The 14,771-nt window shown below is 40.9% G+C and overlaps 2 protein-coding genes across 2 annotated transcripts; one reads left to right on the top strand and one right to left on the bottom strand.

Annotated features, from left to right (window-relative positions):
• Positions 1-2,282: 2,282 nt before the first annotated feature.
• LOC139469042 (folliculin-like) lies at positions 2,283-10,687 on the top strand. Its single transcript, XM_071251170.1, has 9 exons — positions 2,283-2,385; positions 3,842-4,063; positions 4,166-4,303; positions 5,375-5,858; positions 6,558-6,715; positions 7,034-7,147; positions 7,804-8,071; positions 9,286-9,388; positions 9,998-10,687. The coding sequence occupies exons 2-9, from the start codon at positions 3,848-3,850 to the stop codon at positions 10,179-10,181; spliced, it is 1,665 nt and encodes a 554-aa protein (XP_071107271.1). The 5' UTR covers positions 2,283-2,385; positions 3,842-3,847; the 3' UTR covers positions 10,182-10,687.
• Positions 10,688-12,476: 1,789 nt separating this feature from the next.
• LOC139469244 (uncharacterized) lies at positions 12,477-14,447 on the bottom strand. The gene is made up of 3 exons (XM_071251382.1): positions 14,360-14,447; positions 14,038-14,166; positions 12,477-13,087 (listed from the first exon to the last, which is right to left on the bottom strand). Exons 1-3 carry the CDS (start codon positions 14,445-14,447, stop codon positions 12,477-12,479), a joined length of 828 nt encoding a protein of 275 aa, XP_071107483.1.
• Between the last annotated feature and the right edge of the window lie 324 nt (positions 14,448-14,771).

Raw genomic sequence — 14,771 nt, 5'->3', positions numbered from 1 at the left:
AGCAATATCACGGCAGGGGACACCAGAAATGGACTTCACACATTGTGCCCATGTGAGAAATCGAACACGGGTCTTCGGCGTGACGAGCGATGATGATATTGTATGACATAATAAACACTTTACTGTTGGCAGAAAAAAAAGGTCTTTCTGGGCGACTGCCTATACCCTTAATGACAATAAACAAGGACTAAAGACAATAAACAAGGAGGGCGGTCGGGTAGCCGAGTGGTTAAAGCGTTCGCTCGTCACGCCCGAAAGCTCGGGTTCGATTCTCGGCAAGGGTACAATGTGTAAAACCCATTGCTGGTGTCCCCCTCCGTGATATTGCTAAAAGCGGCGTAAAACCATACTCACTCACTCAATAAACAAGGACGCAAAACCATGAATACGATGCTGACCAGACGATGGACCAGACAATCCAGTGACTGACATCATGAGCATCTATCCACGCAATTGGGACACGATGACATGCCTGAACAAGTCAGCGAGCCTGACCACCCGATCCGGTTAGTCGCCTCTTACGACAAGCATAGTCGCCTGTTCCCATTCCCATGTTTCATAATTGTATTTATACATTATACCTCCCAATAAAGTGCCCGATTCCCAACACAATTAACAGAAACAGGGTCGTTTCACAATTGTTTTTCCAGAGATGATATAACATCGTTCACGTGATCATCATGATGTCTGAATAATTGTCCGAAAAATGTTTGCGTAACCCATTCTGTATTAAAACGGTATAATTGAAAATAGTGTGACTATGCTATCAAAATACATTGTATAGCTCAAGTTCCAGTGATTTGGGCTTCCATCCCTTCGTCCCTTCAACGCAATGAATGCGGCTTGCAATGATGGGGACAGTGATTGACAGAATAGACATTCATACCTTGCAAAAAGCGTCTCCAATAATCCAACTGACATTGTTGTGTGATTTTAGCCCCTTCGCATTACAACACAGAAGCTAATTAATTCAATGAACTAATTAAGTAACATAGTTAATGCCCTTAAACGTTTCAAAGCCGGTAGATTAAAAAGAAGGCAATATAGAAGTTATGTATGTGGACAGGAATTCGTAGCTGTACACAAATTAACTTCTTCTTTTTTATTGACGCATCTATTCTAAGAGGCCGAATGTTTGAATATGTACGAGCAGATATTCAGGAATTAAATATATGCATTGGATGTATGTTTTCTTTGTGATTGTTAGTGATATATGTTTGGTAGATTTATAAATAAACTGCAAGTGATTCCATGGCATTTGATTGGCTAACCAGGCAATGTTTGGAGTTTATGCATGTTTCCATAAACCGAAAATAAATTACTAGCGGTCTACTGTTTCCTGATTGGTTGATAATAGGGTGGGCGGGACTAATAAGGAACAATGTCGTTGATTTCGTATTGTTGTCTTCATTTTTTTAAATAAGCAGTGGTTATTATTGTTGACGTATTTATTTATATAACAGCTGACTTAAGCATATTTTTGCGTTTATGGAGCTATACACGTAAAACCCGGTGTTCATATATTAGTTAACCACCCTAAAAAGTTTACACAGTTGATAACACACAAGAACTCGATATTTATACGTTCTTTAATAAGCTCCTTACACATACGCGGTTTCTAAAGATTCTTTAGCCGAGGAAGACTATTTACGATCCTCCACGAGAAACACTTTGCTTTAGTGGACGAAAATTTGTCTTAAAAACTTCTATTACTATAAGCATAACATTGTATGACGAAGAGGTTATTACCGTCATTTGTTTCGTATCATAAAAATCCAAAATAAGGAATAAAAAAGCTATGTATTATGTTAGCTCGCCACATTAAAAATTTTAATTTGCGAATCTATATGCATGACGAGTGTGTGCTTGTTGGTCTCAACATGTACCCAGCTGACCCCACCTATTCCAGAAAACTGTATACATGTATTTTGTGAAACGTTATGAATCCTTCCATATGCTTGTACAAACAAGCACATAAGTAATTGACATATTTCAATTCCTGTTTGAAATTATATTCACAACTTTTAAAACCTAGGGGCGTTATAGTAATAACTTATATCTAAAATTCCATGTTTGTGGTCACCAAAATGGGAATCGGGAGATCACAAGGATTGAGGCCAAAATTAGAGAGCAGCCTATTTATATATTCCGACCACAGTTACCAGCTGGTGAAAGTTATGACAACTGCTTCATTGATCTGGTACTAATACACTCCTTCGGAACACCACTCATCTGAAATGAAGTATGGATACAGCAGGTGCTTGTCAGTCAGTATCACATGACCGTCTTCTCGTGATTTAACAAAGTGTTTACTTGCTACACCGTGGCATGATCTGGAGTAGAATGTAGTGAAGATTACATGCAAGCGTTGTATCAAGTTGTAACGTAAGTGGTAGGATGGCTGTCATGACTCTGGACATCGCTCAATTTGTTAACAAGAACTGATAGATTGACAATATATAACCGATCATTGATGGTTAACCATGTTTAACCGGCGTAATGCATTACTTTATGAATAACTTTATGATTTGTACTTGAACACAGATCCAATGTTATACTTAGAACATGACAAGGCACGAATAATTTCATCTTCGGTTGGGTATATCAGAAATATTGTCAAAATTCACTATTTCAAAAAATACTATTACCCACTGGTAGTTAAAAATTGAATCTAGTCAAACTAATTTTATCTTTTGACATAGGCTAGTCATAACCATCCATGTGCTCCTGCTTTTGACCACATGGGGAAGCAGGGTCAGTATAAGTCCTCAATACACTTAGCTTAGAGAGCAGGGATTCAATTTACAACTTTCAGACAAAGATACATACAGGATGAATACCATGTTGTACTTGTGTGTTATCCTTATGGTAATCTCAGGAGTTTGTATATACATGTACCTCCAAAATACTACTTATATCCAACATTACCTAAATTTAACTTATTAATGTCTTCAAAAATTTCAGAAACTTAACAATCTTAAAATTGCAACGTTTGTATATAAGTCAATGCAACTAAGACAATCATTTGGGTGAACAATGTATATCAATGTACCAATGCATATATGCTGTTACTCTCTCAAGCAATGATGTAACCGAAGAATGGGCCTATGACCTCTACTTCTTTATGAATAACGATTGAATTGAATTGAAATTACAACGTTCATGACTGAAATAACCAGTTCTCTTTTCCCCTTGCGGCCAACACTTTTATGTACAAATTGAGAATGCCTAGGAGCACGAGGACTTGATGTCTTCCCTTCCCATCTTAATAATCAGGAAAACATCTTTTCCAACTCACATGTCTAAAACTAAAAGTTAATTTGTAACCTTGTTCTGCTTAAATATGAATGTAGATCTTAGCAGAACTCGTTCTGAAGAACCATTTTGATTGGTTGCCGATTTTATGCTCATGAGCGAGAGAAGTGCTGTGCATAGGTAGTGCTATGACAGATGGAGCAGGTGACATCACTTCTGAAATGAAACTATGGTGGCATATTGGTTCAGGGTACTAATCATAATGGCATAGAGATATATTACCCTGAATAATGAAAGAGGGCAATATCCTGGATGGGAGTAGTTACTGTATTGTTGGCTACTCTTCATTTTGCGAAAAATGTGATGGTGACACAACTGAAAGATTTTCTAAATCTGAAGGGTTTTTTATTTAGTTGGCTATAGTTTCAGTGTTGTACTTATGAAAAATAAAAGTCCTAATTACATATATTTTCTTCTCTGACTGTAGGTCAGCTATTATATGAAACATATCCACCATGATGAAAAATTCATGATAATAGTATATAATGCACCATGATAAATGATGACATGAATTTTCTGTTATTAGGAAACCATGAACGCCATCATTTCATTGTGTCATTTCTGTGAACTTCATGGACCCAGAATCTTGTTCTGCACTCAACCCTTTCGGCCGCAAGAATCCCGAAATGAGCTGGATGCGGAAGACTCAGAATCATCATTTCCTCGCAGGGTTAAGTCCCCTTCACTGACTGCTGACTCGCACAACGCAACCCCATCACTGCCCAGCATGAAGAATGACATGTGTGAGGTAAGACTCGCAGACTTCCAGATTCCATATAGCTGTAAGACAAACATGTTGTGATGCTGAGATTAATTTGCATCTTTTATCAGCTTCTTTGACTTGTTGCAGGGTTGCTACTCAGTGCAGCCTGGGTACGTGAGCCATGACGAGGAAGCCCATGTGAGCTATGTCAGCACGCAACATCCCTACCATCCGCAGGTGTTCAGCCGCATCAGACAGGCTTGTATCAGGAGTCTGAGCTGTGAGGTACAAAAACATATGTAACCATGGTAATTTATAGTATGGTATGCTACAGGAATAGATTGTTGTTAGAAAGTGGTGACTGTTGAATGAAATGAATGTACAGCCATATTTGTTTATACTTTGGTTTGGCATACCGGAAGTCTTCAGAGAAACAAGTTTATCATGTTGATTGAGTTTGCTAAAATCTGCATGATTTGCCCTGATCATGATCCTGGGTCTTTCAGTGTTTTATCATGTTTGTGAGTTCACTAAGTGGTGAATGTCTGTGTCTCTGTCACTTTGGGCTTTCCTGAACATTTAGGTGGCACACTTATTGAACTGAAGTACTGTTCAATGAGGCACACTTTGAGAGGGCCATCAGACAGTCATTTCACAAACAGTATTAGTGTAGACTTGATGCAGAGCTCCAGATAAGCTTTTGGTGTTGTGGGAATTTTACCCATGCATTTTAAAATCATTAGGTATCAGAAATTCTATCTGGGTATTCAAATTTCTGTTACCCACTAGTTTTTACACATGTGGGTATTTAAGTTAAATATTTAAAAACACTATTCATCTAGTCCCTGCAAACTGGTGTCGTGTAGGTTCGAGAGCTTTATTGGACTCAAAAATAACACGATACTTCCACAAGAAATTGTGATGGCAAATGATCATCATGTAACTGTCATCGTGGAGTTTGACAAGGATGACGGAATGCCCGTTTATAATTTCAAAATAAGTTGCTGATTTGCTAATCGAATACGCAGGGTTACTTCACAATAATTTGGTGATACGCACAAGTTTTTTTTTTGTAGCGTATCCGTAATGTTCGTTGCGTATTTGATACGCTTGGATTTTATTTTTCTGCATATTTCTGCATTTCTGATGCATATTTTACGCAGATACGCAGCTTATCTGGAGCTCTGCTTGATGTTACAAAAACAGGTGACTTTACAGAGTGTACTGGAAGAGAGTGTACTGCTGGCGTGTGCAGAAAGGGTTTTCCCTTGTGTATTAAGTCCACGTTACTTCAGATCTTCCTGTGTTTTAGTATGACTTGATGACTAAATTTAAACTCAAGTTTAATTATTACAGGTGTGCCCAGGGAGAGAAGGCCCCATATTCTTTGGCGATGAACAGTATGGCTATGTGTTAAGTTACACGTTCTATGTTGAGGACACACAGGCTCGGGGACTGCAACGTTCCTACAGTATCGTTATTGTTATGATGGACAAAATCTATTTGTTGAACTCGTGGCCTTTTCTAGTGCCACATTTAAAAACTTTGAAAGAAAATCTTCAAGCCAGAGCACACAGAGTTTACACAGAGGAACAAACAAAATGTCCGCAGACGACGCTGCGACTGAACCCCACCATCAACCCGGCTAACTTTATCCAACAGAGGGGAGGTAACAAGCCTGCCCGGTCACTGGTTGAACTCACAGGTCACAAGAATGTGTTTAAAGTGCTGCATTTCTCGTTTATATGGATCCTGAAAGCTTGTGGGAATCGGATGACAGAGACTTTGCTGGAAGGACCCCCTACAGAGGATTCCATCATCGACATGGAGAAACAGGAAGGTATGACATTGTAACAGGACACTGGGGATCAGAGATGATTACAGATAGGTGTGGGCGAGGTTAGTTGTTACCTGATTTGGTGAAATCAAAATGGTACATTTCTGGTGAGAAAGTTTTGGGGCATTCAGGAAAAGGTGGGGATGGGGCTGCTTCTTTATTTGCATGTAATGCAAACAACTTCCTAGTCAGAACTCAGATGGCCCTATAATGCACTGTGCAGAGTTACGCCTCTTAGATGTGTCATGATCCTGTGATCGAGGGGTTAAATCCCAGGCTTGCCTTGATTAATTACTGGTTTGTCAGCACCATACCCATGCTCGTGTGTTTCACCAAAGTATAAATGTCTTACGTCATCGATCTCAATTGTGTGTATCGATGCTCATGATGTCAATCACTGGATTGTCTGGTCCAGACTCGATTATATTACAGACAGCCGTCATATAGCTGGAATATTGCGGAGTGTGGCGTTAAATAACAAACAAACAAACATCTGAGTTATGTCCCTTTGTAGTGTCCAAACTATGTTTAAAGGATCTCAATCATTTAATAAATCTCAGTCAGCTTATTTTATTAATAACAGTGATTATCCCAAATGACCTGTAAGAGTTATGTTGATGGTTAAATCTGTATATAAGATGGAACAGGGCAGGTTTTGCATGTATGGGAAACATCTCGTGACAGCCTACTGCTGTGTTGCAGAGACTGAGGAAGGTTTCATCAAGCTGTATTCTCGGAAGATCAGTGATGATCTCGCCGAGCAGGTGGCGTCGGAGGATGAGGGCTGCGTTGGCAGTGATGTGGAGCAGGAGGACATGAGCAAGGCACCGTTCATTAAAGACTTGAGACTGTTCCGCAAGGTCAGGAGAACAATGTTTGAATCATTTGAACTACAGACAGGAATGCTATATGGTGTTATATTCACAGGGGCTTGTTATACAAAAATAGCAGATACAAATATTGCAAAAATGCTTCTTGAATAAGAATCAGCATGTTAACATTAAAATTTACCTCTTAATTTGGTTTTGGAGAAAATCCAAAATATGCATATTAGAAACAAATATCTAGATTTCTTACACTTTTGCACATTTCATAAACTATCTAATACTTTTAGGCCCAAAAGGGCCCTTTTCCTATGTCTTTATTTCAGATTTGAGGAAACTGTTTTGAACTTTCAGGCCCTTGGAAACAGCAAGTTCCACACCCTGGCTCACCATGTACTCATCGGCAACCAGGTGATCATCAGTGGTGCCGAAAAGTCACAGGTCAAGACCATTCTGGCAGCTCTGAAGGTAGGATGATGGGAAAACTAATCTCTCCAAATTGAGGTGGTAAAGAAATTACGCCAAATTGTTTTTGGAAAGTTCAAGAACCCACACATCCATGATATTAGACTAAAAGTTCTGATTTTGATGAGATTGTACAAATACTGTAAATCAAGAAATAAATATGACCAATGAAGTACTCTTCCTCACATTAATATTAACACTTATCTGGACATGCTGGAGTTAGATGTTGTGTCAGGTTCAGTGCCCAAACTAGAAATAATGATGTATACTGAACAAAAATAATAAAGATCATGAATAGTTTGGGGATATTTTTATGAAATTGTGTGCTCAGTCTTCACTCTACACAAAATATCCCCAAAAATATTCATGATCCCTAACATTTTGTTCAATAATCATCCAAGCTCCCAATAAACAACCGCTAAGCACTGATCTGTCTGGCCGAGACTAGATTATCAACAGACTGCCATGAGACAGCTGGAATATTGTTGACTGTGGCAAAAATACACCATTCACCTGAAAAAGCAGTTTGTTTTTTTGTTTTAGGCTCACTCTTTGTGTTCTGCAGACATTGCTGAAGAACTGCTAATATTTGCATGAAACCTCCATTCTCAGTGCCACTCAAACTCACTCACTCACTCACTCACTCACTCATGCTGCAGATGCTGCTGCCAAAGGGCTGCTGTCGGTCCATCACATACAGCAACATATACGAGGAGTCCTGGCGCTGCAACTTCCTGGGCCTGGCCCTCAACGTCCCTCTTCCAAATCACACGATGTCCACGGAGATGTTCATCCTTGTGGAGGTGCTGAAGGGCGAGGGAGAAGCTACCCCCGACAGCTCACTTGAGTCCGAGAAGTCACTCTCAGACAACTGTTTCAGCAGCTTTCATTACCGCCTCAGCAGCCCCGTCCAGCTCCCTGAGAAAGGTGAGTTTGGCAGACACTTTAGCTTGTGTTGATCATATAGTTTATTGCTCTTATCTGGGATAGCTTTCTTCTTTGAAATTGGGGCGGTCGAGTAGCCTAGTGGTTAAAACTTTGCCTCGTCACACCGAAGACCCGGGTTCGAATCCCGACATGGGTACAATGTGTGAAGCCACTTTCTGGTGTCCCCTGCCGTGATATTGCTGGAATAAGCTAAAAGCGGCGTAAAACTAAACTCACTCACTCACTCACTTCTTTGGAACCAAATCTAATGGCACATTTTAGGGGGGATAGATTTAATTCCTAAATAATCGTTACCTCCAGGGGGATCTCAGGTCGTCAGTCATCTAAGGCGCTGCATTACTCTGTGCAGAGTTGCGTCCCTTGGGGATGCCACAAACCTGTGATTGTGGATTTGAATCCCGGTTCGTCCCAGTTATGTTTCTAATTTTGTCAGTATCATACCCGTGCTCGTGGGTTCCCCCAAAGTCGTAGAGACCTGCATCACATTTGTGGTTTTCTTGCCACATTAAGCTGACACATTATGATATAAGTGGAAAACTGTTCAAAGTGGTGTTAAACCAAACTCACTCACTCACTTTACCCCAATGTCAAGTGGATAAGAGAATGATGTTTTGGTAATTAGACCCATGGTCAAGAACTATTGGATGATTCATTGTGTGACATGGATGATCTTTAACTCTCAGATCACATATCTTTATGCCCAGTATTGTTCAAAGCATTATTGTTAATGACATTTTTCCATTTTTCCTCCAAGGCTAGTGACATGACAAGGGAAAACCTTTTTTAAAATTTGTATGAAAAATTCATTCAGGCGTAATTCTTTTGAAAATCACTGATACAGGCTTCAGAGATTCAAAATGTTCGTATTTCAGACATATATACTCAAAGTTGGTGTCAGTTCAGTGTAGCCTGTTGTGGCTTGTGTTAGTAAAGGTCACAGCACTTCATTGCTTGTCATAAGAGGCGACGAAGTTGGATCAGGACAGGACTGGCGACTTGGTTGATAGCATGTTGTTGTTACCCCAAATGCATGAGTTGCTCATAATATCAGTCATTGGTTTGTCTTGCAAGACCTATTTATCTACGCGCTGTTGTCATATGGCTGAAACATTGCTGACTGGCCTACAGCGAGAAACAAGCACACTGCCGTGAGTAGCGTGTTAAGTAACCTCCTCCTCCTCCTGTGCCTGCAGCCCCCACCGTGCTGCAGAAGATGGAGATGGCCCTGAGGAACGAGAACCTGAGCGAGGAGGTGGTGGAGCAGTGCTTCATCTGCATCAAGGAGGAGTGGATGAAGTGAGTACAGGGTCCCTACATCGACACAGAGTCCATACATCGCCACAGAGTCCATACATGGCCACACTGTCCATACATAGCCACAGAGTCCATACATATCCACAGAGTCCATACATATCCACAGAGTCCGTACATGGCCACACTGTCCATACATATCCACACTGTCCATACATATCCACACTGTCCATACATATCCACAGAGTCCATACATCACCACAGAGTCTATACATGGCCACAGAGTCCATACATATCCACAGAGTCCATACATCACCACAGAGTCCATACATAGCCAAATTGTCCATAGTTAGCCAAGGGGGTCGGGTAGCCTTGTGGTTAAAGCGTTCGCTTGTCACGCCAAATTCCCGACAATGTGTGAAGCCCATTTCTGGTGTTCCCCGCCGGAATATTGCTAAAAGTGGCGTAAAACCATACTCAATCACTCACTCACCACGTCACCCACTCACTCAATCACTCAATCACTCACTCACCACGTCACCCACTCACTCACTCACTCATAGCTAGCCATGTAGTCCATAGATAGCCATTAGTCCATACAAATAAGAATGAAGTTTTTCCAGCTGATCACTTCATTCTTATTTTCCTTTTCAGTAAGGTGAAGGTGTTGTTTAAGTTCACCAAGGCAGGAGGCAGTCGGTCAAAGGAAGACACAGAGAAATTGTTCAAAGTCGTTAACGCACAGGAGGAAGACAAACAACTACTCAAATTCTGGATGACAGGCCTCAGTGTACAGTATCGGACCCACATACTGGCATCCTCCAAGAATCAACACTGAAACATGTGATACGATATTGTTTCTACCATCGAGACCTCAGTGTACAGTATCAGATCAACAGAAAGGTTCAACACTGTAATCGAAACAGCGTCACGAGTGAAGGCTTTTACCACTAGGCTACCCGACCACCCCGGAATAATACTTGACACCACAAGAAAAACGAAAGTCACTCTCTCATTCAACCCAAGGTCATTACTGAAACTGAGGATGCAAAATATGTTCCACCCTATTGAGTTGAAGGCTTAGGTCATGACAGGCCTCGTTGTATGTTATAATTCCCATAGTATCATCTCCCAAATCACAGCTATGTCAATGTCCATCCAAGTCAAGCTTGCATAATACAGGACAATCAAACTAGAATTTGTTTTACCATTGCATTTAACCTGATGAACAGATCTGTAACATATTGTTTCACTGCGTAGTCAATGTTATTACTGGATTGACAGTCTAATGTTAAACATTGTCCCATCTCAGTCACCTCAATCAGCGGGGACGCAGGGGGAAAGGGGGACTAGTTGTCTGAGGTGCCACAAATCCCTGTGCAGAGTTGTGTCCCTTAGGCGTGACAGAAACCTATGATCATGGGGTTGAATCCTGGATTCACCCTGATTATGTTTCAAGGTTTGTCAGCATCATACCAGTGCTTATGGGCTTCACAAGAAGAGAAAAGGATATCCGGTTTTGTACCCACCTTGCCTTCATTTTGTTTGTTTGAAATCTGTATTTTGAATGTTGTTATTAATGTCTTTCCCATAAAATGCACCTGTGATTTTGTTGGATATGATGTAAATATTTTTGGCTCTATACAATAAAAAAATGTTACGAGTTTTGTTGTAGTTCCTCCTTTGCATAGGCTGTGTGTGTGGTCAGTATGTTGGTACATTGTTTGTTTGTTTGTTTTGTTTGTTGTTTAACTCTGCACTCAGCAATATTCTAGCTACCGGTATATGATGGCAGTCTGTAAATAATTGAGTCTTGACCAGACGATCCAGTGATTCAGCATCGATCCACGCAATTTGGACACGATGACATGCATCAACCAAGTCAGCGAGCCTGACACCTGATCCCATTAGTCGCCTCTTAGGACAAGCATAGTCGACTTTTACGACATGGGTTGCATGGAGACCTATTCTACCCCGGATCTTCATGGGTATATATCTATATTATGAAAATGCTCAGTGGATGACCTTAGAAAATATGAGTATTGGTAAGTCCAGTCAGAGTTGATCTCCCTTTGAGGACCACCCTTTGTCTAAAGATGACTTGTTAGGTTCTTAACAAATGTTGAGTAGCATATATACACCAGGAAAAGTTCAAGTCTAATCTTGCAGCTGTGTAAGTTTGCTATTTTTTACCAACCGAAAGTCATGATTGGTTGGTTGATTTGTTGTCTAACGCTGCACTCAGCAATATTCCAGCTATATGAAGGCGGTCTGTAAATAATCGAGTCTGGACCAGACAATCCAGTGATTGAAATCATGAGCATCGATCAATTGGGATCAATGACATGCATCAACCAAGTCAGTGAGCCTGATGGTATGCAGAATAATATATGTTGCAGGTTCGTGGAATATTGTTGACCTTGGGCAGTCTATAGTTCTAATTACAGAAACTTGTATTCCTGGCACGTCTCATCTGTTGTTCCCTATGCAGTAGGAGGTTGTTCCCCACTGAGTTGCATCATGTGCCATTGAAACGTTTCCGACTGCCAAACTTATCCGTTACATAGTATCCAACACATAGTTTGATGCAAGTCAACTGAAAATGGACCCATTATCTACATCGGCAAGTGATGGTGTTCTCAATACACCAGCTACATGTTCCCCACCATAGTTAGTAGAACGTCTATTTTACAAATTTATAGTTCTAGGAGACGACTTGATGGTAGAGACACTGTTGATACTACGTGTTTCCACGAATCACATCATGCACTGATCATATTCTATCATAAATAAGTACTGATTTAACTTGGGGTGTTTCCTGCCATTAAGGGGCATTGGGGAGCTTAGTGGGTAAAGCGTTCTCTCTTCCCATATATAGGTACACTCTGTGAAAGTCCACCTTCGGTGTCCCTGCCTTGATAGTGAAAGGATACTTCTAAAAGCACCATTTAAATCACTAATGAATGGAAGGTGAACCATTGTCAATATGTTCAAATTAATGGAACACATGTCCAATACATGTTGACAGATCTCTTGTAACTAGTGAAAAGCAACACTTGTTAACAAATAACGAAGACAATGCTCTTGAACTGAAACAATTGTTATTACCATCATTAAAAAGGACTGAATTACATTATGATTTGTTTCTTCTAAACAGTTTTGTAAAACGACCAAAGAAAGATTTTGACTTTTGTACATTTTGTTTCTGATTACAAGTTTCTATTAAATTGGTTGTGCTTGGTGACATATGTTTCTTTGATGACAGACTACTTTGAGAGAGTTCATGATGTCTTCTTGACCTGTTGTCTTGTTCACGAGGCATGCCTTTCTTTGATTGGACAATGTGGTCAAAACACGTGGTCTGTGTAGCCCCTGACCACTGAACAAGTCCAACACTGTCTCCCTCTCCTGAATGTACACGCAGTCTTTCAGCTCTCAACATGTCCACCTCTTTCATCAAGCGATCCACATGCTCCCTGAGGGAGTCTTTCTCCTCCGAGAGTTGTCTGGCTTGTCTCTGAAGATGTTGGTTCTTCAGTTTCAGACATTTGGAACGCAGTCGTGCATCTCGTAGGTCAGCCCGGAGAATGTCCACCTTAACCAGGACAGCCGTAAGCCGAACGTGGAGTTCGAGCTCTTTGTCAAGTTGTTTGTCCTTTTCACTACAGTCCCATTGGAATGGTGGCTCGGGACGGATAGGGCTTGGTTTTATTGTGACGTGTTTGGGAACCAAATCGTGGAACTCTGAAAACGCAATAATCGAATTTAGTACATAATCTATCAATCCAATTAACCGGGGCTTACAACAAGGACATTTGGAAATAGGGTCCTTTGGATCAATCCCTTGAAATAAGTCAAATTACAAGTTTCTAGTATGCAGTCACAAGTAATACCACAAGGATCTAAACAATGTATTTGGAACGTTCTGCACACACTTCGGCCAGGTTCATTGTCTGCGCTCGGATTTTTATTTATTTTGTTTTTTACTCTTTGTCCCATTTCCCAACTTGGCCTTTCCCTTGTATTCAGATTACTTCCCAGGGTCTGCTCTTTCCGCAGATACCATATACTGTTTTCCAGGGGGCACGGGTGGCCCAGTCGTCTAAGGCGCCGCGATTCGCTATGCAGAGTTGCGTCCCTTGGGCACGCCAGAAACCTATGATTGTGGGTTCGAATCCCGGTTCGCCCTGATTATGTTTCTAGGTTTGTCAGCACCATACCCGTGCTCGTGGGTTTCACCGAAGTGCTAAACGTCTGAGACCTGCATCACTTCGGGCTTTCCTCCCACATTAAGCTGACACGCCGCGATATAATTAGAATACTGTTAAAAGCGGCGTTAAACCCAACTCACTCACTCACTCACTCACTCACTGTTTTCCACACCTTCTAATGGCTATAAAGTCATTATGTTGGTGGTTGTTCATTTATTTTACTGATACTGTCGAATGCACATTTCCAAGAGCTTTCAATATATCTTTAACAGATTGTATGGTTTCCAGAAAGGGTAACATGACCCGCCCCTAAGCATCATGGTCGGAAACGTTTGTACCCGGCTTGGACATGCAGATGATATTTATCTACCGTATAAAATGAAGGAAATGGTAGACATAAAGTGGTTTATTCGGAAAACGTTTTCAATTGAAAAAAATGAAGTTGGAGAGTCGAATGCTGTTATGATATATAACGGCACATACCTGTCGGTTCTGTACGGGAAAAACACTCTGCCACCTCGGAATCAAACCCCTCACACTCGGACACGGTCGGGTGCCCAGCGACTGGTTTTGGTTTTATAGTGACGTATTTGGGAACCAAATCATGAAACTCTGAAATAGCAATAACCGGATTAAGTATAGAATCAATCCAACTGGCAAGTCTAAATCCAATATCACATATACATCTATGGCATGAAATTAAGGAAGTGATGCAAATGAAGTGGTTCATTCTGAAACCCTTTTCAATTTAGAGAATTGAAGTTGTAGTGTTGAACTCTGTTATTATATATAAGGGCATACACACCTGTCGGTTCTGTACGTGAAAAACACTCCGCCACCTCGGAATCAAAGCCCTCACACTCGGACACGGTCAGACGTCTGGTGACTGGCATAATGCTTCGATAATCTCGATAAATGAAGAGTGTACTGCAGTGCTGCTGTAGCTAGCTGAGACAATGTCAGACAATGGCGTGACGTCACAATATCGCCCAATGACGTCATAGTGACGTCTAGTCGGTAGATGTCGCTGTCCGTTCGGCGAAAATACCTTCGGAAGATATCGGCATATATCGTCTTGAGTGTGTTCCGATTGGTACACAGCCGAAACATACCATGATCTTGAGATGCGCTTTGTTATTTGCTATAATATCATGGGCTTATATCAAATCATTTTGAACAATATCAATCCAAAAACTGTAAAAGGAATTGGCGATATT

This window comes from Haliotis cracherodii, unplaced genomic scaffold (assembly GCF_022045235.1).
Source record: "Haliotis cracherodii isolate W230 unplaced genomic scaffold, xgHalCrac1.p SCAF_2, whole genome shotgun sequence".
Classification (NCBI taxonomy): Eukaryota; Metazoa; Mollusca; class Gastropoda; order Lepetellida; family Haliotidae; genus Haliotis; species Haliotis cracherodii.
Note: the sequence above shows the minus strand (reverse complement) of the source record. Positions and strands in the feature narration are given on the sequence as shown.